Source organism: Aptenodytes patagonicus, chromosome 6 (assembly GCF_965638725.1).
Source record: "Aptenodytes patagonicus chromosome 6, bAptPat1.pri.cur, whole genome shotgun sequence".
NCBI classification, from domain to species: Eukaryota; Metazoa; Chordata; class Aves; order Sphenisciformes; family Spheniscidae; genus Aptenodytes; species Aptenodytes patagonicus.
Window position 1 is genome coordinate 13,383,834 of NC_134954.1, and position 25,666 is coordinate 13,409,499.

The 25,666-nt window shown below is 53.8% G+C and overlaps 2 protein-coding genes across 10 annotated transcripts in view; both read left to right on the forward strand.

Moving 5' to 3' along the window:
* The window catches only part of DVL3 (dishevelled segment polarity protein 3), a 33,531-nt gene extending 14,903 nt beyond the window's left edge, over window positions 1-18,628 (forward strand). The window contains exons 2-17 of one of the 8 annotated variants that reach the window (XM_076341223.1): window positions 5,728-5,797; window positions 9,663-9,784; window positions 10,192-10,298; window positions 10,883-11,018; window positions 11,304-11,397; window positions 11,807-11,876; window positions 12,172-12,311; window positions 12,509-12,585; window positions 13,016-13,083; window positions 13,444-13,494; window positions 13,616-13,765; window positions 14,575-14,706; window positions 14,959-15,126; window positions 15,706-15,918; window positions 16,207-16,605; window positions 17,665-18,628. In XM_076341223.1, the coding sequence (XP_076197338.1) occupies window positions 5,728-5,797; window positions 9,663-9,784; window positions 10,192-10,298; window positions 10,883-11,018; window positions 11,304-11,397; window positions 11,807-11,876; window positions 12,172-12,311; window positions 12,509-12,585; window positions 13,016-13,083; window positions 13,444-13,494; window positions 13,616-13,765; window positions 14,575-14,706; window positions 14,959-15,126; window positions 15,706-15,918; window positions 16,207-16,605; window positions 17,665-17,744 (2,077 nt within the window). In that variant the 3' untranslated portion in view covers window positions 17,745-18,628. Of the gene's footprint in view, window positions 1-5,727; window positions 5,798-9,662; window positions 9,785-10,191; window positions 10,299-10,882; window positions 11,019-11,303; window positions 11,398-11,806; window positions 11,877-12,171; window positions 12,312-12,508; window positions 12,586-13,015; window positions 13,084-13,443; window positions 13,495-13,615; window positions 13,766-14,574; window positions 14,707-14,958; window positions 15,127-15,705; window positions 15,919-16,206 lie in introns of all 8 variants that reach the window. The other 7 variants (XM_076341226.1, XM_076341224.1, XM_076341225.1 and 4 more) reach the window with 7 other exon arrangements.
* A 799-nt stretch (window positions 18,629-19,427) lies between these two features.
* The window catches only part of AP2M1 (adaptor related protein complex 2 subunit mu 1), a 29,912-nt gene continuing 23,673 nt past the window's right edge, over window positions 19,428-25,666 (forward strand). The window contains exons 1-2 of one of the 2 annotated variants that reach the window (XM_076341232.1): window positions 19,428-19,487; window positions 20,451-20,519. The gene's annotated coding sequence lies outside the window, so the exon portion shown is untranslated. The remainder of the gene's footprint in view (window positions 19,488-20,450; window positions 20,520-25,666) is intronic. The other variant, XM_076341231.1, reaches the window with a different exon arrangement.

The following is a 25,666-nucleotide window of genomic DNA, read 5'->3' on the forward strand; positions in this document are numbered from 1 at the left end:
CGGTTGAGGGATGCTGTAGAGATTACAGCCTGAAAACAAAAGAGGCTATTCCTGTGCTTTCGCTCATGGGCACGATGTCCCTGCTCCTGAGGAGAGCGGGCAGTAGCTTGAAATGGGGTGACCAGCTCCCCGAGGAATCCTTGTAAAGCTCCCTTGATTTGTTAGGAGAGCAGAGGTGGTCTCTCCTGCTTGAATGCAGAGCTGTGTTATTGTTGTGTTAGCAGGACAGCTGGTTTGTGCTTCATGATTCTTAAAAAAGACCCCAGGTAAAGACAGTGCTGCAAGGGAGCTCACATTCACACAGGGTGCCGGGACAGACGGGAGGACAGCAGCTCCTCTGGGGAGGAGGGTCTGACAGAGCTAAACCACCCATGAATCTGTGTTTCCCTTTTTATCCTGTGCTACAGCATAGAGGAGCAGTGGAGAATACCCTGTCTGGGGGCTCGGAAGGGAAATTAAATGGGAGAGCGATCGTCTCTGTTTACACTCGGAGAGCCCTTCTCACCCCAGTGCACTGTGCAATTTGTACCCTGTGTACTCCTCCTCCTTGCACAGGAGGTAAAAATACAGTGAGGAAGACCTGAAGAATGCCCTGGCTTATGGAGACAGACAACTCAAATCCTCTAATCCTGTTTGATGTGTGCTGTTTGCCTGCGAAGCCCAAGGTCTCGCCGACACACGTGTGTACTCTTTGGTTGGGCCTGTAGCCCTTGGGGGGATTGTATCCCCATGGGAGGCACACGTGTCGTGTCTGGGCTTAGTCTAGCAGGCAAGTATTTCCCATCCAGAATCCCAGCTCTGTCGGAGAATTGCCCTGCCCAATTTTCCTTTCTGGTGAAATGGCTGCAGAGCTTGTCCCTGTGGCCCCAGCATTTGATCTTGCAGAAGGGAGGAGGATTTTGCTCTAGAGCTAGGAGATGCTCACATTTGGGTAGTAGCACATGAAGGTGCTTCCTTTTGCTGTGCAGCATTATTAATCTATACAATCATTTGGAGATAAGACATCCCTGCCCTAAGGGGGGTGTGTGTACTAAAGGTCTTGAAAATGAGATCACATTTCTGGTGTGTAAATCCCTGAAGCTTGTGCTGTTGGGTAGAAACGTCTCCTGATGGGTTTTGTGGTGTGTGTTTTGTTGTGGGTTTTTTCCTGTGGTTCTGTGGGCTGTAGGAGGTAGGGGCTGTTAAGGTCAGAGGAGTGACCTACCTGATCTGTGCACTTTTGGGGGTTGTAATAGGCGATTAAGTTTAACGTTGACTTTCTGGGCTTTGCAATGTTGGAAAAAATGTTGCTGTTCTGTGAAGGTCTTTCCTCTCAATAATTTAACTAAATGAAGGAAAATATCTTACTTTTTTTCATCTGCTCTACTAGCTTTTCATCTTTTTAGTGTGAAATTGTCACTGCTCAATTGTCTTCTCAATCTTTGCACCTCCCCTAATAAGACTCCTTTTCATCCTGGCCATCAAGATGTCTAATATGCTTGAGGGGTCCCCTTCCCTCACCTCCCTGCTTGGTACTGATCCCCCCCAACTCCAGATTCAGCTTTTCTGATCACCGCCGTGTCCTGTGATTGCTTCTCTCTGAGTATCCTCCCCATTGCGAGCCCTTAGATAGACAAGTTGGGGGATGGGACCGCTGCTGAGCTCCAGCCTGCATCCACATCTGAGGTTCAAATCCTCCTGCCGGAGCCTTTGTTAGTGCCTCTTGGATTTCTTCTTTCCCTGGGCTCGCGTTACTCCATCCGAGTTCTTCGCTGGGACCCCACTGTGGTTAGCGGGTCCCGCTCAGGAGAGACCAGAGCTGGCTGAAGCTAGAAACTCCCTTGTATCCGCAGCCTCGCCCGGGCTGGAGGCCACCGAGGGGAAACGGGGAGGCTGGGAGCGCAGCAGCTGCGCTGGTAACGGCTGCGCAGCCTGGGGTCTCTGACACGGCGCAGCCGTCTCCGAGGCTTGGGTTTTACGGCCTCCTTTCTCTTCTGTGCACGCTCTCTTGTTCCCCACCTTCCCTTCATTCCTAGGACATGACTCTGTGATATAAAATACCCTCTAATTTCCTGAGCCGGGCTGGGGCTCCCTGGAGAAGGCAGCGTCTGCTGGCCTGTCCCTCGCCCGCCTCTGTATCCTTGTTCCAGGCTGCCAGCTGTTCCCGCCGGCAGGGACTGGGAGGGAGGCTGGGAGCGCGGCATCTTCCCAGGCCGTGGGGAGAGGGTCTGCCGGCTCTTCCGGAGAAGCCGGTGGGAGGGTAGGGATGGAGCCAGGGTTGGAGCTGGGTTTCCTCCACTTCCCTCCCTGCTGCTGGGGGCTGCCCCTTCCCCTCCCCCAGCTGCATGGGAGCAGATGTGCTGCTTGTGTCAGCCCTGGCAGCCCCCTCTGCACACCCCAGCTGGGCTCCTGCGGCAGCCAGAGCCTCGTCCCCTCCTCCTCCCCCCCTGGCTTGGCCCCGTGTCGCTGGGGATGGCAGTTGAATCATCCGCCCACTCGGCCTGCCTCCCCTGTAACCCTCCCTCCCTCCTTCTTCCCTCCTTCCTCCCTCCTGCAGGTCTCTTTGTTGGAAAATTCAAGGCAGATGAGTGCCGGGGAGTGCTGGGCCTGCGGGCCAGGCGCTGAGCCTGCAGCTTGGCTGCAGCACGTCGGCCAGCCCCGGGGACAGGACGGGGGCTGGCGAGCGCCCGTTCTGCTGGGTGATTCTCCGTGCAGAGCAGCAGCACCGAGGGGGCTGGACCCACGCTCACCTGGGCAGGCTCGGGCTGCCTCTCCATAGAAGGGGTTTTTCCTGGCCACTGTTCTCAGCCATGTTGTGCCCAGCCCCCAGCAGGACCTTAAACATGGGAAAACCTGAAACCAGGCTGCCCTGATGGACGGTAAACTAAAAGCAGTCCCTTTGAAATCAGCCTTGGGCAGATGTTTTCCCTGGGCTGTGGTGGCTCCTGCCAAAAGGAAAGTCTTTTAGAGAAGCAAGAGAGCCTGAGCTCCTTCTGGGTCTGCTCTTTTGGGATTCCCAGGTTCAGCCCCCATCAGCTGGGGGCTCTTCCCATCACATTCACAGGATGGTTTTCCCTCCTAGCACATCCACGGGACAGTTTCATCTCATGGCTGCCTTCCCATGCAACCGCAGAGGAGAAACGTGGCACCGCACACAGCTCCCCCAGAGGCTGCTCGGTTGGTGGCTTCTGATGTGAACCTGTGGTCTTGTTCGTGTGAGAAGTGTGACTTGAAGAGAGTGGTGAGAGGTGGGGGGAGGAAGGCTGGAGGAAGGCCCCTCCAGCTCAGGGCCGAGGCTGGAGAGGAATGCAGGGCACGAATAGCCGGGACGGTGCAAGGGGTGACAGACATTAGCAAGGCTGCGGAGATATTCCTGCTCAGCATGTGCCTGACTCCAGCACTATCAGTTTTTGCTCTGTAGAGTCTAAATATATAATCCACTGTGCTCTGGCATCTGGGTGATAAATAGTGATAAATAATGTAGTGGCTGGGGAAGAAGGGAGAAAACTGCTCTAGGGTGGAGCTGACCCCTGGGATGTCTGGGGCAGCAGCGGGGTAATAGGAGTGACGAGGAACCAGCTCTCGGGACAGAAGGAGCTTGTTTTCCATCGGGCATTGCAGTTGAGGGTGGGCGGGGGGTCTTGGGGGTTGGTTTCCTCTGTCCCCACTGAAAGTGGAATAGTTCATTTGTGCTTAGCGGTTGGTCACCTTGACCCTGCAAATATATCACCCTGTCCCTTCACCCACAGGCAGGGCTCTGTGTCCCTGAGCAGGCAGCATGGAGCACTGAAAATTGGCTCTGCCTGAAGTTCTCTCTAGGAATTGGATGAAGTCCAGGCTGCTGGCGACAGTATGAATGGATGCTAGTGCAGCCAGGCCAGGGTGCGTGTGTGTGTGCGCGTGCTTGGAAGTGAGGAGACAACAACTTGCCTGCATTGGAAACGGCTGGCGTGGGCACAGAAGAGGACGGGTCCTGGGAAAGACTGCCCGTGTTTGATACTCATCCTGGGCTGTAGGGGCTTTGGGCAGAGGCTGGCACAGGGCATGCTGAAGAAGCACTAAGCCAGCAGTGTTTTAATCCATCCTCACTGCTCCTTTCCTGCTTTTTCCTGCTTCTCCATCTGTGCAAGAGGAATTAACGCACATCCTGGTAGTGGCTTAGGCTGCTCAAACCATGACCTCCTCATCTGTGCCTTCTGGGGATGGGTAGCATTTGTCCAGTCCCTTTGCCTGGCTCTCCATTTTGGGCAAGGATCGGGAGTGCCAGCTGCCAGCAAAGACGTGGCAACGTGCTGCCTTTCACCCCGTGGGACAGCCCTTTGCTGAGCGTGCATGACACTGGAGCAACCAGCGTGGCTGGCAGGGTGGAGCAAGCTTGCTCCCCGGGTTTTGATCTTCCAGCACTGTTCATTTGCCTTTTGCTGATGCCTTGCGAGTGTTGGCGAGCCTTGTCGTCCTGTTTTCAGTGACGGCTTGGGCAGCTGTCGGCACACCAGCAAGTGCAGCCAGGACCCTAGAGTACCTGTTTCTCTGGGCCCCAGCATGCTGCCTCTTAATGGCAGTGCCTGGACTGCATGACAGTCTGGGGCAATGGGTCACAGCTCTGCACCCCATGCTTGCATCCTCTTCGACCCTCCGTGAGCTGGGGACTGGCTTGGGGACCCTTCAGAGCTGTTGGTGGGATCCCACCTCTCTGTACTCTGTTAGTTATTTATAAGCTACTTCTTTTTAATACATAATTTCCCTTGGTTTCACATTTGTTCTTTTTCTGTTGGATTCTTTTTCCCCCAACATAATTTATTCACTGTTTAGTTACTGCATTATTTTTTTTTAGCACAATGTGTCAAGCTGCCTTAGATACAGCTTGGAAGGGGAAATTAGTATCACGTACTACTTGTAAGATGTCTTTGTATTAATGAGTGCTTAAAATGTTGTCATTGAGTAGAAAAGAAAATGAGCTTATTAAAGCCTATTTTGCCATTAAATTTGATTTATCAAAGATGGTATTAATTGAATCTGGTGAATTTACAAGTTGTTTTGATTGCAGACTCACTGTGGAAAAAGTATTTAGGTGCCCGGTGATATTTAAAATAGAAAGAATAAATTTTCTTCCCAAAGAAAACTGATGTTTTTACTGTTGGGGAAAAAAATTTATCAGTGCTCCCTCTACTATGAAGACTGATAATAATGTAGCTGTTTGTGTAATGTGGGAACATGACATTGTGGCACAACTATAAAGCTTGAAGTGATGTTGAAATATTATGTACGTAATTAAAAATCAACAGTAACATTTGGGAGGCAGCATGTTTAATGTATTTCACTTTCATCTATTAGAAATCTCTGGCATAGGTTGTGATTCTTTCAGATTATTATAAAGAGGTTTAAATTATGTATTTCTTTAGAAATAAGTGAACTGGTGGATTTCTTTAGAAATAAGCAAACTGGTGGAAATACGAATCTGATTTTTGTTTGTTTGTTTGTTTGACTGATTAAAATGTGAATCTGGGGGCAAAACAGCACACAGGAGAGCCTGTTCTGCCCTTGTCTTCTCCCCTCCAGCCTGCCGGTCATGGCTGTGGGCATAGGAAGCTGTAGCCTGGCAGCAGGAGGGAGCTGCCAGTCCTCTCCCTGCCCCATCCTCAAGCCTGGGCTGCCTGTTGCATAGGGTGTGCAAACACCTGCTGGGGAAAGTCTCCTGCCTCGGAAATCTTGGACCCAGCTCTGACTGCCTCCTTCTCCCCTCTGCAGGGTGGTGAAAGAAGAGATCTCGGATGACAATGCCAAGCTTCCCTGCTTCAATGGCCGGGTGGTGTCATGGGTAAGCAAGCCCCTTGCTTCGGTATCTCGCTGGCTGTTTCTGCTCTCCCTGAAAACCACTGTTTGGTTGCATAGTGCCAAGTAAGGCCACAGGAACTGCTCCGTACTGTCAAAGTGCTGACTGCTAATGAAGCTGCTGAGCTGGATTACCACGCTCCAGTCCTTCAGCTGGAGAAGGGGCTGCATGGTGCTGGGTCCCCCATGCTGGGGAAGATGTGGGATGCTTCTGTGGAGAGCTCGCGGTAACTGATGCCTGGCAGAGGTGATGGTCCTGGCCTGTCTGCAGCGTAACCCGTGTGCCCCTATGGCAGGGCCAGCTTTCCAAGGAAAGTCCTGCTCCGGTGACTGGCGCAAAGGGCTTAAGTGACTTTAGTGCTGGTGAAGCGGACTGGATTTGACTGCCCTGAAGACTAAAGGTACTGCCTGGGCAGCTGCAGGACAAGCTTCTCCCTCCGTGCCGTGCCATGCATATGCTCTGTCCCCTGCCCGCATGCCTCCCTCTGCCCCCAAGGGGACCCTCTGTTTGCGGGGGGAGAGGATATTCAGTCTCCATAGCCCGTCATCCCTTTTTCCCCTCTGCTGAGCTGCAGTTTGTGCTGATGGGGGTGCGTGGATCTACACCAGGAGCAAAACCAAGACCCAAGTGCCTTTTTCAGAGGCCACCAAATAGCCCCTAAACAGTGAAAATCCTTAGCAAATCAGGCTAGGTTGGACCTAATGCTGCTGCTATCCCTGCACCAGACAGCTAGGCCATGGCTGGGGGGCCATGAAGCGACTGCATTTTGGGAGGGAGGGCGGGGGTGACAGGACCGGGTGGGCGGGCACCCTGCTGTGCCAGACTGGCATCCCGCTGGGATGCTGGCCAGGGGAGCAGCACACAGGGTGGGGTCCTGCCCGCACCGGGAGGAGAGGGTGCGCTGGGCTCCCACACAAAGAGCCGGCAGGCCCAGCGGCCGGATGCCTGCCGTCCTCCCTCTAGCGGTTAGCTGGGCCCTTTGGAAAACAGCCTGTCCGGCTCTTGGCCACCGTCCCCGCTGCTGCTGCATCTGCCCTGAGACATCTCCCCGCACCACCCTTTCCAGCTGCCTTTTGTTTTCATCTGCTGCATGGGGAGTCCCAGAGTCTCTGAACCCTTTCCATTGCTCTTTTTTTACCTGGCGTGCTTTTCCTTGTGGTCCACGCATCCATGCAGCCGCTGGCTTTCCTTGTAGGGGCTCTCTGGTTGCTCAGTGTGAGTGGCATGGATCCGGTGCAGCTCCATCTGATCCGATCAGCGCATCGTGCTTCTGCTCTGGTGTGCTGGCTCCTTGCAGGGCAGCTGTGCCTGGAGTTAGCACCGCTACCAGCTCTTGTGCATGAAGGGTGATGGCAGTCTCAGAGACCTTTATGCACAGCTGATGATCCCTTTTTCTATCTCTGCTGAGAGTCTCCTTGTCCATGGGTGGTTTGGGGGCTGAGGGGGAGCACTTGCTTTGCTGCTTCTGCCAGACAGGCTGGGATGAGGCTATTTTAGGAACTTGGTACTAATTTTAGCTAGAGGGAAAGACGGGGGCTTGGATCCAAGTGAATATTTCCTAACAGTGCAAGAGGCAGGAAAAGTGCAGGGTGGTTATCAAAACCTTCCCTGGGGGAAATCTAAGCCCCGGGAGTGTTAGAGGAAGTCAGCATCAGTCCCCCTGCTCGGGAACACCCACTCTCCTCTTCTCCTCACTGCTGTTTGACAGCTGCCTGTGGCTAGTTCCCTCTGTCCAGATCTATTTGCCTGGTCTTGCCTTGAGATCTTCAAGCTTAGAGTGTTATATGACTTCTCCCTAGGCAATGCTGGCCACTTCCAGCATTTCTTCTCCCCTGTGCTCCCAGGCAGTGGCTGCCAGAGCGGGGATGTGGCCCTCAGGGAGTGGGATGTGTCCTGGGAAGACAAGTCACCAGGAAGGTGCGGGGAGCAAGGCCGGGCATGTGCCTGGGGCTTGCTGGAGGGAGGGAAGCTGAGCCGAGTGCGAGACAAGAGCTGGTGAGGCAGTTGCGAGAGCAGGAGCCATTGGGCTTGTCCTGGGGCTTGTGGGACGGGCTCTGCAGCTTTTGGCACCCCAGGGTGCTCTCTGCCCTGTCTGCTGCCTTGGCTGCGGCTTTTTCAGGGCTGCTCTGTCTTCCTTGCCCTGGCTGCATCCCTGTCTCTGTTCCCAGTGCCTCCCTGGCAACAGACCTCTCCCCCTGCCCTAATGATGATCTGTGGGGTCCATCCCCCCCTTTATCATGGTTTCCCCAGTTCTCGAAGGTGGGCAGGGCACAGCTCTGTGTTTCATCAGTGATGCTGGGAAGTGCTCAAGACCTGTGATAAACGGCCTGTGCCTCCAGCACCTGGGTTGGCATCTGCTCCTGCCTCCACGCAGATGTGGTCCCCTCACCAGCAAGCGGCAGAGCTGCCTCTGCATTTGCACTGGGCATTATGGTTTGGGCAGCGGCTATCAGCTCCTTTCCAGCCCATGTTTCATGATCCTTCTGTCCAGACCCACAGTGGGTCATCCCTCACCTCTGTTAGATCAGACCTCTCCTGTGATGGCTGATGGCTTGGCAGTTGATTCAATTACACAGGCTGAGGCCTGACCCCTGCCCTGGTCTCCTCACCTCCCTGGATTGGCTCCAGGCTGACCCACAGCCTGTTTTGTCTGGGGCAGATCAAGGAGCTGGGCGCTGCGGTCCCTCCCTGACACTGGGAGAGAGCCAGCCCCGCTGCTTGCCCATGCCATGCAGGGGACAGATGTGGTGCAGACGTGAAAAGCAAATTTGAAAGTCCTTAGAGATGGAAATTGATCTTCCCTTGCTCGAGAGCTCTAGCCTTTCCTGGGGGACTCGCTCCCTAGCCAAGGGGGTGGCTCTTTTCTGGGCCCTGTCACCTCTGCTTTGGGGGTCCCTGAATGTCTCTTGCAAGGAAGAGGCTTTCTCTTGCTTTCCTGCGTGGCGCTATTGGAATTAGCCCTGCTCAATGCAGCTTGAAAGTGGGGAGAGCGCAAAGCTGGACAGGGCGTGATGTTGGGGAAACCACTTTCCATTCAGTTCATTTGAGCTATCCTCTGTTTCATCCCACTGGTGAGCCCGTTCCCCCGGGAGAGGCTCCACCTCATTCCCTGAGCCTGAAATTGGTGGTTTATCTTAGAGCCAGAGGCACAGATGTAGGTGTGCCTGGGCTGCCCCAAAGCATGGCTAGTATAAATAGTTCTCAGGGTTTGACCCTTATTGAATTTATGCTCTGGGGAAACTGCTGAGCTATGTCCAGGTCACTTAGCTGGGCACAAGCTGAAAGTTTGCAAAGTACTTGTGGAAACTAGGAAAAAAAAAATGTTTTGGAGTCTATTTCAAAGCCAGCCTCAGCCCTGAGCTCTGTTACCCCCAGCTCCCATCATGGGCTGGGAAGGTAAAAGTCCTGCTGGGTCCCACAGTTGAAAGGCAGAGGTGTAGAGGCTAGTAAAATCAAGAAAAGGAATGACTGTTGTCATTGTGATGTAAGAAGAACTAGGGGAATCCACTCCTTGCCACAGGACATGTGCTAAAGGTTACCTGAGTGTAAAAATTGTGAGTGTGGTTGTGCAGATGATGTCAGAGTCTCCGAGCAGGGCTGTCAGCCACCCAGACTTCGCTGCTGGGTCAGGAATTCCTGAGCCACAAATAGCCAGCGTCTGGGAAGGCATTGAGAGGGAATGTTGCTACATGCTTGGCCTGTTCCATGCCCGCTCCTGGGCATCTGCTGTCGTCCACTGTCAGAGATGAGATCCTGGGCCAGGCAGGCTTTTGGCCAGCTTATTTGGCCAATCTTTTAAATGTTTTCCTAGTGCCTTGGCCATTTCATTCTCTGTCTCTTGTCCCTCCAGCTGGTGTCTGCAGAGGGTTCCCATTCAGATGCTGGCTCGGTCTGTGCCGATAACCAAACAGAGCTGCCACCCTCCATGGAGCGCACGGGAGGAATTGGAGACTCCAGGCCCCCCTCTTTCCAGTAAGTTACCTGGACACCTATCCTGGTTTTTGAGGGACCCACAATGATTTTGCTGTAAATCCAGACCAGGGGCTGGGGCACTCCTACCCAAATTGGCAGGGATCACAGCCAGTCAGGGGGGAGGAGGATGGGGCTGGGAACAGATTCGAAGTGGAGCTGCATTATTCAACAAGCAAGGGCATGCTGAAAGTAGTGCAGGGAAGTTGGCAAAGAGCTGGCACAGCTTCCCCCAGTCCCTTGCGCTGCCCTCATAGATGTGCTGTGGTTGTTCCCCACCACCTCTGCTCCTGTCCCTCAAGAAGGAGACAGCTGATGGCTGGAGGCTCGTGCTGGCCAGCACAGAGGTAGAGGGAGCCTGCTTAAGTTGTTCCCTGTTGGACATATTTGTTCCTTTTATCTCATCGCAGCCCTAACACTGGGGGCAGTCGCGAAAACTTGGACAATGAGACAGAGACAGACTCGGTGGTGTCGTCGCAAAGGGAACGACCTCGTCGGAAAGATGGGCCTGAGCATGGTGAGTGTTGGTAACATGGCAAGAGCTCTGCAGGGCATGGCTGTGGCACGGTGGGGGCACCAGCTCCAGACATGGAGCAGCGCGCTCTGTTCTGCAGAACCTTCCCAGCTTCAAAGGGCTGTTCAGTGATCTGAGGCCATAGCCTCACACTGGAGGCAGGAGCTAACACCTGTGTTGCATCAGAGCTTGATGTTGAAATCTTTGGGGGCAAAGGAGATGTCTCCTGTAGAAGCCTCAAGAGCAGGAGACAGCAGTGCCTCAGTCCTTCTTAGTTGAAAAGCAGAGTGTGCTGTAGCCTTGCCACTCCGGGCCATTCCTTGCTCTGCGAAGGAACCAGCTGCAAGTCTTCCACAACTTCAGTCGTGGAAGTGGCCCATCAGCCTCTTCTCCATTCTGTAGTGATAGAAGAGGTATCGCACAGAAGATAGATCTGATCCCAGGGTGGACTCAGAGCTGGCTGGAACTAGATGGGATTGTCTGATGGCCAGTTTCATTCTGGGAAGGTTGCTGTGAGCCCTGCGGGAAGGAGAGGGGTTGTTTCCCTGTGGCCTGTCTCAAGCACACTGAGTCTTGTCTTTTCATAGCACCCAGGGTGAATGGGACAGTGAAGGGAGAGCGGCGCCGAGACCTGGGCGGGTACGAGAGCTCCTCCACGCTCATGAGCAGTGAGCTGGAGACCACCAGCTTCTTCGATTCAGATGAAGATGACTCCACCAGCAGGTAGGAGAGCTTAGGTCCTGGAGGAACACTAGCTTCCCCCTGCCTCCGAGCACAGAGAGATGCCTTTGCAAGGCAGAGTTATCCTGGGCTCCAGAGTCCTTGCTCAGACCTGCCTCTGTCTCAAGTCTCACCCAGCAGCCCTCTCTGCTATTGTCTGTCCCCCACATACATGTTCTGCCTCTCTGCCCCTGCAATCCTCTATTCCCTGTGCCATTTCTGTGGCTCTCTTGCTGCCAGAGCCACCACCCTCGCAGCAGAAGAGCCGACTCTCGCTTTTGCCTCTAGGTTTAGCAGTTCGACAGAGCAAAGCAGTGCTTCCCGTCTAATGAGGAGGCATAAGCGACGCCGGCGGAAACAGAAGGCTCCACGCATTGAGCGGGTACTCAGGGGCTGGGTATTCTGGGGAGGGCAGTGCAGGGCAAGGTGGGCTGCCTGGTGGATCTCTCCACTCAGCGCTCCAGGGCTGATCAGGGATTCGGCTGTGTTTGCTGTGGGCATAGCTGGGGACAGGTGGTGTCCAAGTGCTGAGACTTCATAAAGTGCTGTAAACCTTTCCCAAGCCAATGTAGCCTCAAGAGCTGGGACCACAGACCTTGTCCTGGCTGTGGAGAGGTCATAAGGACTGTGGCTGATGCCCTCTGGCCCTGCAAAGCTCCCAGCATAAGGCTGGAGTTGTGGGTGGTGGCTGTGGTGCCACAGGGAGTGGCAGGGAGCACAAGTGGAGGGAGCTGGGGCTGGGAATGTTGCTGAGGCACGGGAGGACATCTCATGTTTCACTTACGTTGCAGTCATCGTCCTTCAGCAGCATCACAGACTCCACCATGTCCCTGAACATCATCACGGTCACGCTGAACATGGGTGAGTGGGAGGTGTGCATGGAGCCTGCAGTCCTTCCAGAGTGAGATTGGGTGGCGGAGAGGGAACTGGGGAGGGGGCAAAGAGAACACATGCGGGGAGGAGTGAGGAGATGGATTCTGTAGGAAAGTGGCTTGTCTTGAAGCACTGGTCTCTCAAGAGTTTCTCTGCGTCCCAGGACATCTCTCTGGGACAGGGGTGCAAGCAACCATCATTAGCACATGGTTTGTCTGAGGTTAGGGCTGCTTGTGCCTGCTGCTTTATGGTGTCTTACTTCTCTCTCTTTCCACCCCTGCAGAGAAATACAACTTCCTAGGCATTTCTATTGTTGGACAGAGCAATGAGCGTGGGGATGGAGGCATTTACATTGGCTCTATCATGAAGGGTGGCGCTGTGGCAGCTGATGGCAGGATTGAGCCAGGAGACATGCTCTTGCAGGTACTACACGCCCACATACCTCCATGTTTGGGCCTGGGAAGGCAGTAAGAAAAGACCCAGAAGCCTCCCTGCACACTTTGGCAGGCTAAACCCAGGAAGCTGCACTTGGAAGAGGGAAGCTGAGTCACTGCTGTGCTGAGTGGGGAGCTCAGCCTCTGGTCGCATCTCTGGGACTCACCTCTTTGTGTTGTTTGCAGGTAAATGACATCAACTTTGAGAACATGAGCAACGATGATGCTGTGCGGGTGCTGAGGGAGATTGTGCACAAGCCAGGGTAAGTACTCAGGTTGTTCCTTACCTCCGTGGGCAGCTGTACAGTGTGTGCTTGGGGTGTGTAAGTCGTGTCTTCCAGCCACCTCTGCCAGTGGTTGTGCCAGTGGCTCTGCAGAAGCTCAGAACTTAGGTTTTTGGTGTTGCTTTGATTCATGGGTTTTCATGCCCAAAGCAAGAATTGCAACCAACAGAATGGTGGCTGTGTGCCTTTTTTGTGGGGATGCCGTGTCATTAGGGTCATCAGCAACACTCAACGGGGTCACATCATTTTGTCCATGCCACTAAGGAAATCCATAGCTGGAGGGGGACAAGGGCATTTTACTGGCAGCTTCTCCCTGTCTCACAGGAGAGAGCCAGCATACAGTATCCGCCCACCACGCAGGGGTTTGTGCCACTGGGCTCTTGTTCTAACTCTTGCCTTTTTGTTGCAGGCCCATTACCCTGACGGTGGCCAAGTGCTGGGACCCCAGCCCCCGGGGCTGCTTCTCGTTACCCAGGAGTAAGTGGATAGCTGACCCACCCTTAACGCTGGTGCCCAGCTCATGTGAGAGCCCTGCCTTAAGCACTTACTTGGTTGTTGTCTTGTTCCTCCCCTGTGTGTGTGACTCCATGTGGCACTGAATTGGGGTTTGATGGGGTTTCAGCTCTCCTGTTAGGAGGCTGCTATGTCCTATTCCCAGGCCAAAATGCCCATAAGCCCAGCCCTCCTTCCCACATCACGCTGGGGACGCGTTTCACTGGGGCAGGGGGGTCACTTGCTCGGGGCGCCAGAGGAAAGAGAAACCCCCCCTTGAGCCATAGGGGGATCTCTCCCTCTGCACCTCTCCTGCTGACCCTTCCTCTCTTCTTTCTCTCCCAGTTGCTCCCCAGCGGATCTGGGCTGGGCCAGACTCTCCATGCTCCGATCCGGGTGAGTCCCGGCAGATGCTTGGGATGGAATGGGCTGCTTTGAGTCCCTGTCCCTCCCCAGAGGTTGATTTGATGAGGGGATAATTTCTTATAGCTACTGACTGACTCTTTCTTCACTGCAGGTGAGCCCATCCGGCCCATCGACCCGGCAGCCTGGGTGTCTCACACGGCAGCGATGACTGGCACCTACCCAGCGTACGGTATGAGTCCATCCATGAGCACAATCACTTCCACCAGCTCCTCCATCACCAGCTCCATCCCAGAGACCGAACGTAAGTCCTTGTGCCTCCGTGCTCCACCCGCTGCACGGCTTCCTCACCTTCACTGTGCTGCAGAGGGAGCAATACATCTGCTTGGGGACAGCTGGGATGGGCAAGGTCTGCCCTGCCAGGGGACTAAGAGGGAGGCAGCTCTCACCAGGCAGGTGCTTGGATCAGTGGGAGTTATGGCTGGGTGAATTAATACGTAAGCAGAGTAGAAGAGCCTGGGTGCAATCCAGGAGCTGTGGCAGGCGCAGAGGAAAGGCTCAGAGCAGTCAGGGGTTACTGGCTGAGAGTGCCAGACCAGAGGGAGTCAGCTTGTCCCCGGAGCAATTGCCCTGCCAGACAGCAGATAGGGTGGGGTGGAGGCAGCTGGGAGCAAAGAGCCTTGCAGTGGGGCAGGGTCCTGCTTGAGCACAGGGCTCTTTTGGTTGCCTTCTGAAGGTTTTGGGTGATTCTAGTATACAGAGCCCTGAAGCGAGGGTCTAGAGAGTTGGGGCAAAAAGCCAGGAGTTTGTTGTAGGTTTGTGAGGAGCAGAGAATTCCCTTGCTGGGCTGTGTGGGCTCAGTTGGCAGCTTTTGGATCTCAGCTGCTTGGGACTGGTTGGAAGGAAGGACGCTCTAGCCTAGGTTTTGCACAAGGTGAAATGGCTGACATGGAAAGGAAGGCTGGAAGGGGGGTTACGCAGCATGCGCCCCAAGACTGTCTGCGATGTATTGTTCCCTGGCCCATTCCTCCTGTGTGTGATGCTTCCATGTAGCCCTGTTGTCTTTTCTGTCCCCTCTCATCTCTGTCTCCCTTCCCTTCGTCCACACCACAGGCCTCGATGACTTTCACCTGTCCATCCACAGTGACATGGCCACCATTGTCAAAGCCATGGCCTCACCAGAGTCAGGCCTGGAGGTGCGTGACCGCATGTGGCTGAAGATCACCATCCCCAATGCCTTCATTGGTAAGAGACTGTGCTGCCTGCAGCAGAGGCAGGGAGTGGGGAGTGGGTGGCCTGTTTTACAAGCAGACGTCCAAGGGAGCATCTCTGTCACCGTAAGCTGTTGACCAGGCCAAGTTCACAAATTGAACCTTTGGCTGTGCAGTCCCTTTTCACCTTTTGGCCCACTTTGTCTTGGCTCCAGTGTGGCCCACTGCCTCAAGGGCCACTGTCTTCCCCTCTGTTGCTGTATTTAACTCTGATGTTTGGTGGCAGGTTCGGATGTGGTGGATTGGCTCTATCACCATGTGGAGGGCTTTACAGACCGTCGTGAATCCCGCAAATATGCCAGCAATCTGCTGAAGGCTGGCTACATCCGACACACTGTGAACAAGATCACCTTCTCGGAGCAATGCTATTACATCTTTGGGGACCTCTGTGGAAGTATGGCGCTTGGCGTGGGTGGGAGGGAGAGGATGGAGGGGGGTTGAGGTCCCGCAGAGCCCTGCTAACACCATAGGGACATAGCTACCGCCATTGCCATCAGGCTGGGCCCCTTGTTCTAAAGACGCTGTTAGAGAGTGAGGAAGAATATCCCAGCTCCCTTGTCATGCTGCTGGGGTGGTGAAGTTGGAAGATGACGCTGTCACCTACTATGTGATCTTTTCTCCTGGGCAGCCATAGCAGAGTCTTAGTCTTTACTGACTTTGTCTCCAGGCTCTGAACTGGGTTCTATTCAAATAAGAGGGATGGGGGAAGTAATTGGCAGGGTGAGCTGTAGCTCTGATGTGGTCCTTTCCCACCAAGCCGGTCTCTGTATTAGAGTGACAGCTTGGATTTGCACAGCCTGGCTGTTGTCCAGCTAGGAAGCACAAATGGTTGCATTGACTAGCAGGGAGAGTGCCAACTTCTTGCATCTCCTGTGTACCCCATCCTTGTCCATCAGCAAGAGTGGACAGGGATCTTCATCACACGTGGTTGTCTTTCCACTTGGATTAACCCCTCTTCTCTGCTTTCTTGCAGACATGGCTAATCTTTCTCTTCATGATCACGATGGCTCCAGTGGTGCCTCCGATCAGGACACTTTGGCTCCGCTCCCCCACCCAGGAGCCGCACCCTGGCCTATGGCTTTTCCGTATCAGTATCCACCACCTCATCCATACAACCCCCACCCCGGCTTCCCTGACCCAGGCTACAGCTACGGAGGGGGCAGTGCAGGCAGCCAGCACAGTGAAGGTGAGTGAAAAGGACTAAAATATGCCTGCAGGTGGGCAGATGCCCTGTTCAGTACAGGGAAGCAGCAGGAAAAGGCTGCTTAGGCAAGGCCCTATGTGTGGGGGGAGCCAGGGCAAAAGCCATCTCAGAAGTGTTGTGGGACTCAGAGTCGAAAGGAGACTGAGAGCACGGACTGTGCTGGCGGATGGCTGTGCTGCAGCGTGCTGTAGTCCTCTCTTGGCTAGAGGAGCGTCCTTTCTTCCTGGCTTGTCTGAGCTGTCACCTAACCTTGCCTCGTGCGCTTCGCAGGGAGCCGGAGCAGCGGTTCCAATCGCAGCGGCAGCGAGAGGAGGAAGGAGAGAGAGAAAACCGGGGAGTCCAAGTCGGGTGGCAGCGGGAGCGAGTCGGACCACACCACAAGGAGCAGCATGCGGCGTGAGCGCGCGGCCAGTGAGCGCTCGGTGCCGGCCAGCCAGCACAGCCAGCGTAGCCAGCACTCTCTGGCTCACAGCATCCGCAGCCACCACAGCCAGCAGTCGTATGGGCCGCCCGGCCTCCCCCCTCTCTTCAGCCCCCCCATGTTGCTGATGCCTCCACCGCCTTCAGCCATGGGGCCCCCCGGGGCGCCGCCGGGCCGTGACCTGGCCTCTGTGCCCCCTGAACTGACAGCCAGTAGACAGTCCTTCCGAATGGCCATGGGCAACCCCAGTGAGTTCTTTGTGGATGTAATGTGAAGCGCCCGTCCCCTGTCTGTCTGCTGCCCCTCCTTTCCCCCCTCCATCCCCGTCGTTTGTCTCCTAGGACCAGCCCTGGCTTCACCCCTTGTTTTTTGGGTTTTGTTTTTTGGGGTTTTTTTTGTTTGTTTTGGTTGGTTTTTTTTTGTCTTGATAACGAAAAGAAAAAAGGGAAAAAAAATAATAAATGGAACTAAACCTTGATTCTAATCCCTCCTCGAGCGGGGTGGACGGGCCTGGCAGGCCTGCTGGGTGCTGCCAGCCCATCCCGCCACCAGACTTGTGTATTGCCGATGGTAATTCCCTCCTGCCATCCTCTCTAACCCCATTAATCCGCATCCGTCCCAGCACCCTGTGCTGCTTGCCCGTGTGTCGCTGCTGCCTCGGTCCTTCCACCCTAAACATCTCTTCTTTCTTTTCACCCTTTTGTGTTTCTTCTGTCAAGCAGCAAAGAATTACGGGGTGTTTGACTTTCTCTGAGCCTGCCGCCCATGGGGGGGAGAGCTGGAGCATGGCGTGGCCCGACAGGAGGACACGGAGCTCCAAGGGCGCTGGGCACACGTGGCGCTGAAGATGGCTTCTTTCCTCCCCCTTGCGGAAGACGCCCTGCCCTTCCTGCAGCCCTGAGAGGGGAGCAGGGACCAGCCTTATATATGCGTTTTAAATCCCGTTGTAGTTGCCTTTTGGCTAATGCATGAATGTTCCAGGGCTTCAGTGCCTCCGGGGAGTGGAGAAATGCTGCCACTTCCCTCTTGCCTCCCTCCTCTTGCCCACATACTGGGCCAGGTCTGAGCCTGGCACTGCCCCATGGTAGGACCCTCCTTCACCTTGCCTGGGCTGCGAGTCTTGGGGCTGGGGCTGTACCTCTGCATTCAGCCCGAAGCAGCGGTGGGTCCTGCGCAGAGTCTTGGGCGACTCAGGGCCCTGCACTGCCTTTGGGTACTTGGGGGGGATTTAAGGGCAAAGTTCTGTTCCCTCTGTCCTGCTTTTTGCCCTCCTGCCTGCGACACACTGCTGCCTGTCCCATTTGTAGGGGATGTCCCATGCCTGGGGCTGGCGGTGGCAGCTGTGGCCTTCTCCCTCCTGCTGTTGTGCTGCTGCTCAGCAACGTGACATCTTCAAGGGCCTGGACGGAGTTAGAAGGCGAGGGAGGGGCACAACTGGTTCGCTTTCACGCTTTAGGGAAACATGGAGGTCCCCTGTGTTTGCCCTATGAAGGGCCCAAGTCTGCCTTCCCCTCTGCCCAGCGCCACAAGTGCTACTGGCCTGGCTGCCGGGAGGGATGAGGCTCTGGGACGGAGCTGGGACGGCCCCGCTCCCTCTGGGCTGTGAACGGTGCCTGGCGGCAACACGAACTCTCCGGGAAGGGAGGCTGCAACCTGAACCGTGGCCTCTGGGCTCAGTGCTGCAGATGTGTCAGGACAGTTGAGTGTTTGCTCCGGCGCTCCCTGCCCTTTTTCCTTCCTCTTCTGGGTACTGAGAGATGTGCCTCGGGCTGGGGGCGGCCCCCTTCCCCATGCCCAGGGCCAAGCACGGTACAGTACAGACACGCTCGACCCTGCTCCTGTTGGTGCTGGTGCCCGGCACCCTTTCCTACTGCCGCGCCGTGGCTTTCTCTGCAAGCGTTGCCTCCTTTTGTCTTTCTTGTTTGCAGTGTTTATACCCTGGAGATGAAATGTATTTTGCTCCCCGGGGGTCTGCGTTGCCCCTGCAACCCCTCTGCCAGCTCTCATGTGCCATCAGTTCATCTCCCCGTGACTCCCTAAAGCCTCCCCTTTCCCTCTGCCTGCCGGAGTCAGCCTGCCCGGTGCCCGCTCTGCCATCCTCCGGTCCCCCGATCTCGGCACCAGCAAGCTGCCGCCTGTTCCCCCCCCTCTCCTGATGCCACCCAGCAGCCTCCCTGGCCACTGCTCACGCCCTTGCCCTACCCTGCCCGCTGGGTTTTATAAAAACAAAACCAATCTTCTGTTTTTATTTATAAACATAGTTTTATTGGACTCCTGCCTTGTGTTGGGTTTTTTTTTCCAGCCTCCTTTTCTGTCCTCCTGCCTTTTGCTCTGCAGAGAGATCCCAGCGGGACGAGGGCACCCCCTGCCTGAGCCTGTTTTCCAGCTGAGTCCTCCCGGGGTGCCGAGGGCTGCTGCGGCCTGAACCTGCGCTGGGCCCGGCCTCCCGCTGCCGCTGCTCTCCCGTGCGGAGCCTGGCCGCGGGCACTCGGTGCTCCCTGGGTCTCCCGTTTTCAGCGGGTGCACTGGGGGGAGAGTCGGGGGCAGGTCTGACAGCGGGCACTTAGTGCAGCCCCCCTCGGCAGCGGTGCGAGGAGGGGGAGCGGGCGAGCCCCGTGGGTGCCTGTGCGTGGGGCCGGCGCCCTGGGCGGTGCTGGGGCAGTGGGAGCCGGCAGCCCCGTGGAAGGGCACGGCGGCTTCAGGCCTCTGCGGGGGGAAGAGCAGCCTCCCTGCCCGGGCGCACCTCTGTGCCCCACAGGCGCTCCCCACGCGGACCGGGGAGGAGGGGGAGGCCCCCACGCCCGGAGCCCCGGCGCTGCCGCCCGCCCCTCGCGTGGGCACGGCGGCCACGCCGTCTCCCCACCGCGGACCACAGTTCCCAGCGCGCACCGCGCCGCAGGACTACAGCTCCCGGCAGGCTCCGCGCGGGACCGTCCTTCCCGCCCCCTCCGAGCGGCGCCTCCGGACGCCGAGCCCCGCCTCCCCGCGGTGGCGCATGCGCGGCGGCGGCGGGACGCGGGCGGGGCATGCGCGGCGGCGGCTCTGCAGTGATAGGGGGGGCGCGGAGGGAAGGGGGGGCGGCAGCCGCCATCTTGGGCGCTGGGCAGCGAGCGGCGGCGGGCAGCAGCAGGTGAGGTACCCAGGGCTGTCTTCCCGCTCTCCGGTAGGGCGTGCGGCCCGCTTCCCTTCTCTGGGCGGCTTCCTGCGGCGGTGCTCGCTCCGCGACCGCGCCCGGGCGGTGGCCGAGCCGCCGCGGGTGGCGGCTCCCTCTGCGCTCGCCGGGGGTGGGGGTCCGTGGGCCTACCCCGCGGGGCGCGGCGCGGCCCTGACAGGCTCGGGGGGGCCCTCCTGCAGGGCGAGGTCTCCCGCTGGCTGCCCTTGAGGAGCGGCGTGGGAGTGCCCCCCGGAGCTGGGCTGCCTCTTGCGGAGCCGTGTGGGAGGGAAACGGGGCTCCCCCGGGAGGGCTTTTCCTCGGCCCCCTGTGAGGGGGTGCTGGGCGACCCCGGCCCCACCGAGGCTGGCTCATCCGCTCGCACGTTGCTGAGGGTTGAGGGGGTTTATTAATTGTTTCTGTTAATTAGGTATCTGTTTGGAATACCTGGGGTGGCAGCCCTGCGGTGGTGAACTGGGTGAGGGTGGGGACAGAGTCAAGCTCTGTGCGGCACAGGACGTCTGGGGAAGGCCTGCACCGATGTGCTAGGTCAGCCCGAGCAAAGGTCTTGGAGTCGGATCGGGCAGGAACTTCCCCTAAAATTATTTGCCTGTACTAACGTGAATTAGCTAGGTCATGGCTTGCACCCTCTAGCTTCCTCCCTGGAAAACCTGCTGAGGCAGAACATAGTGCTGCTGATGCTAAACTGTGCTTGTTCTGAGGCTTAAAATGGGCTTTTATCCAACAGCTCTTCTAGATGCATTTCCACTTCCATTCTTCCCTGGGTTAGGTTTTTGGATTCAGTAAAGCTGCAGGAAATGCAGCCTCTGCTTATCGTCCAGTGTAGTTGACTTCTCTCCCCACTAGGAAATGACTCGCTTTTGATCTAGTCTTCTCCCCATAAGCTGTATGATTCCATGATCTGTTTTCTGCTTGCTTTAGTATGACAAAGCTGCTATCAAGTTTTAGCCTCAGGCTGCCAAAATCCGAGCCTGGAACTTTCCCAGATAGGTGAGTCTAGATAACTTCTGCGGCTCGGAAGTCTAGGTATTACAGGTTTCTAACTGCATACGGGCTCACGTGTCTTGTTGGGCAACGTTTGCTTGAATGCTATCAGAGCTGTAGCTACTGTTTTTTCCTATAGTAAAAGCTGTGCTTGTCTCTGAGTTTTGCTTGGAGGGACAATCTCTAATCTAAAGAGATGTTGCCATACTGCCTACTTCCATATTTTCCCTGTCAGAAGGGAGGCATCACTTCTCTTCTGTAGGAAGTGCCATGTTACTGACATCTAGTGACAAAGATACCTGGTGTTCTTTGGGCTGCAAACTGGCAGTGTTCCAGGGAGAGCATTTGAGATATCTTTGAAGGGGGTATTATGGCCGGCTGCATCCTCCTCCTGAGAGAACACAATTCTGGCCTTTGAAGAATTGAGTCTTGAGGCTGTGAAGGGTTACATCTTCAGTTCTTTGAAGCACAGATGACTGGAAATGCACTCTGGTTTGACAGTACCTCATTTTTTTTTTGATGGAATGGGAACAATCACTAAACAAAATGGGCTTTGTAAAGAAACTTCCTGTGACCCTAGTTAAACTTTTCTTGCCTCATCCCTGCATCAAGAAATGATAAAACCAAGACTGTCTTTTGCAGCACAACATCTTGCACTGGTTTTCTAAGCTTATACTACTAAAGACCATTAGAGTATTTAAAGTCAGTTCTTAGGGTTAACTGGAGGATGGACAGAAGTACAGCCTGGGGTGCCAAATTGTAATTGGTCGGTATGGCAGAGTCAGCTTCGATCCTTTAGTGAATGACCTACAGAGTCAAAAGTTACTAGCAAGCCATATATTATTTTGATCTCAGCAGGAGGTTGGCAGCTCAGCTAAAAGCTTGCAGGCTGAGGCACAGAATGTGAAATGCAGTTACCTGCTCTACAGTAATAGTAGAGAAACACTGGCAAGTCAGCGCACCTAGACCATTACTGATCTGCAGAATATAAGCCCTTACTCAAACTGCAGTCCATGTCTCTAACCTCTTCTGTTAGAAGATGAAAAGAACGCAAGTCACTGTTCAGGTTTCTAGCTCAAGAGTGAAAAGTGAGTAGAAGTTGCTTCAGACTGTCTTTAAAACTCTTGCCTTGCAAGAACTGGTAGAAATGGAAGAAGGCATTGGGGCTGTTCAGATAAGGTTGGACTCAAAATAAGGTGGAGAGGTGTGTTAAACGCTGTTCTGTGATGTTTTACCCCAGTAAGGGAGCTTCTTGTGTTTCCCTGTGTCAGTATTTATCTCTCGTTACTCTTTAGACTGGCTGTGTGCAGCATGGCATGCAGAAGTAGACTGTAGGAGGAGAGCCTGGTAAGAGTTGAATGTGTGCCTCCTCCTGCCCACTGGTTATGGGGATTTATGGGATTGGGCTTAAAATAGGAATGGTTTCTCTGAAACTGATGGGTTTATCTCAGTAGCTCTTTAGCTCACGGTATGCCTCTTAATTAAATTATGCAGCCTGTCTTCCCCAGGATGAAGTGATTGCAGCTACTCTTGTTTAAAACCAAGTGCAGCCCATGGCCTCCTGGAAAGTGACTAATGTAGCCCTCTAAGCAAAGCTTAGATGCTCAGATTAGCTGGTGGGGTGATGACATTACCTGTCTTGGCAGGTCAGGTCTGAGCCTTTTTGTTTGATAATGGCTAGCGCTAGCCTGAAAGGACTGGTTTTCTGAATAACTCCAGTTTGCCAGAGCAGCCTGACTAATCCCCCTCCTGCTTCAACTGTTGTCACTTGTCCAAGATCATACCGATTTCTGGAATGCAGAAATTGTTGCAGTTGGTGATTTACCCTTAGCCCTCTGGGTGAGACCTGCAATACCTCTCCTGGCTTCTTCCTGGATGAGAACTCTAGCAGCTAATGTACCTTGAACTGCTTAGTTAGATAAGCTCATTAATGCACAGAAGTCTTACTGTTAAGTCAGAACCCAAACTTTCTTTTAATAGACTACTAAATGGGTTGGTTGCTTTACACCAGCTTATTAACTAACTTGTGATTGCCGTTTCCTAAACGTGCTGTGTAGATTAGGGAAATAAGCATTCCTGTTTTCATTCAAACTAAGTGATGTCTGTGCTGTGGGAAACTTCTAGCCCCTTAATGGGAGTGATAAAGCCGAGAGTAGTTGGGTCTTGGGCTCACTACTGATCATCTTGTGTTTATTCGTACCCTGTACTTGATGGCACAGGAAACTCGATGAAGCTAACAGCTTATCTCACAGTGGAGCTGTGGCCAAAATGGCTTTGCAGATGAACAGGAGTCCCCTCAGCTCTGCTGATCAAGCCTCAGTGGCTTGCTCTGTCAGTGGCTGAGTTGAAGGTAACTGTCAGACCATGTGGCATGCTTATTTTCACCACCTGTAGTGCTAGACTCTTTTCTGGAGAGGTATCTGTAGTGAGAATAGCACCCGCACAGCTGGCTTAGTAAAATACAGCTGATCCCAAAGGTGCATTCTAAAATGAACGGACAAATGCACTCAGCGCTATCACGATGCTACCAGTGCTCACCAAATCCTGAGGCTGTTGGTGCTTGGGTGGTAATGTGAAACTGTAGGTTATATTGTTAGGGGCAGCATAAGAACTTCTGTCCCTGCTGTCAGGCTGCTCCTGAGTATTTATTCTTGAGCTGCCGTGTTACTACTGCACCTCTGAAGAGAGAACATAGAGGATTTGCTGAGCAGACCTGCCATGATAGCAGTCAGGCCTGGCTCAAGAGTTCAGCAGCTTCTGCCTGCACTGAACTTGGAGAAACTGGCGTGGGAGGATACAGACAACTGCATTTGCTCTTTCCTGAGGCAAAAATGCCAATATACGTCCAAAGTTTACAGTGGCTCCAGTACCGTTAGGCTGTAGGCACATTGCTAAGGGCATGTTTCCTCCAGACAGTACCTCATTCTTTAGAGCCAGAACAAGCATCTCTTGCCTGGGTGTGAAGGTGCAGTTACTGCAGTCATGTTGCCTCGTACCACTGCAGAAAACTGACTAACAATTCACTATTTTTCCTAAGCAATAAATTTGAGCAGATCAGCTTTTTCTATTTTTTTGTTTTCATTTGTGCAAATACAGTTACAAAAGGCAGACAACTGTGTTCCGAAGTTTGTGGTGTAGGTTCCTGCTGGTGCGGGGAAGGATTAATGGTCTATGTGGTGTCACCTGAAAGACTTCAGGTTATGGGACAAATGTACTGGAGAAAATCACTTGTTTGAATGTCTGCGTATCTGGGATTTAGGCTAGAATTCAGCTTTGTCTTTTATACCCTAATGAACAGATGACTGTGGTGCTACAGTGGTGTCTTGTTACTGGTGTGATGCAATGGCTTCTCAAGTAGAGAGACCATGGGAGGCTAATGCAGTGGACAAAGACTGGAGAATTGGTGCTGTTTGCTATGGTGTTTCTGGAAGAGTTGCTGCAGATACAAACAAACGGTCGCAGAGGGAACAAACTATGCTTGTTAGTCCATTCCTTACATCTGCCTTGTTTAGTCTAAGAAAGCTCTGTGCTGTATGTTGTTCATTTTTTCTACAGCTATTCTAGGTCAGAATCCACAAAGAGGCAATGGAAGTGGAAGGCTGGGCTCCTGCAACAGCTCCCTCCTGCAGCATGTATCTCCACTTGGTAAATGCAGATTTAGTGCACCATCTCACTAGGTAGCTCCCGGTTCAGCCACTTGTTGCATCCCAGAGTATCTGAAGCTACTGACAGCCCAGCAACAGAATCCTGCTGCCCGAGCCTGTGCTCCTGACTGCACCTATGCATTCCAAGTGTGTGGCACAGCGTAGGTCTGAAAGGGCAAAGTCTGATGGCTTTTGGAGAACCACCCGTCTTTAGGTCAGACCTAATAAATAGAGCATTTTCCATCTATGATAGAATCAGTGGACAAAAGCAGGTTTTGAGATACTATGCTTTACTGCATCTTTATCTTTCTCTGGACTCCCTTGGTTATGGTCTGCAGCTAACCTGCTGCAGACTGGCTTCTGGGGCTTCGTCTAATGTGTCATGATGATTTGAGAGGGATACTCCCTAATGCACATCCCCTGCGCAGCATGAGCAGTGACATGATTTGAAATGAGTATGCTTGATTCTTTTAAGAAGGTGTGTGTTACCATGTCAGCCACTGTAGGTCTGGCTAATCCTGCTGCTTTTCGGTTATGTAACTACTGAAATGCATTCCAATCTGTACCCCAGCATTTTGTTTTTGTACATGTTCCTTTTTTGTAGCTGTCTGTCTTAATGTAACTTTGCCACAGTTGCTGCAAAGGTGTGTCTTAATGCTCTCATTTTCACTTGAGTGAAAAGGCATTTTGGAAAGGCATTTCCATGTAGCCTTAACTCCTGGTGGGTTTATAAGCGTGTATAAATATGTGGTCTGTCTATGATACGCTACATGATCCTTTTTCTATTTATGGGTTGAAATAGAAGTATATGGGAATGTGAGTACTTGGCAGCAGAGTAGGAAGCGTACTGGCCTTAGGTATTTGTAGGAGCAGTATTCAGATGTTAGATCTCACTCCTACCCCAGCAGCTAGCTGCTTGAAGAATGCCGAGAGGCCTGTTGTTCCTAAATTAAGGTGATTAGTCACCAACTGGTGTGAATTCAACATACATGTGGATCTTCTCTGTACCTTAACTAGAATAAATCCATCCATACTATAACTAGAAAACAGGGCTGTAGCTAGCAGTGTGGAGCGGGTCGCCATATGTTCAAGCTAGTGAAACAGAAGGAGCGGAGCTGCAAAGCTCTGAAAATGCAGTTGATGGACCATTGACCCAAAGGCTTTGGCTAGAGTCATCTTGGTTTCCAGGCACTTAATGATAAACAGTTGAAGAAGTGATGGGCTTTGCTCTTAAACTGAGTCTTGCAATGAGCTATTAGCCTGAGGAAACTCAAAAACGGTGTAGGGCAAGCTCCCTAGAAAAGGCTGACTGTGGAGAGGAGCAGAATGAGTCATTGCAAGCTGATTGAGCAATGCTGTTCCTGGGAAGCTTTCTGAGTCATGTCGCTTATGCACAGTGAGCAGATGAACCCATCTCCTGTGGTGGATTTCTTATTCTAGGGCCTTCTGATTCCAACAGCCATGAGTCACTGAATGTCAGTCTCAAATTAATTTAAGCCCTGTTCCCTG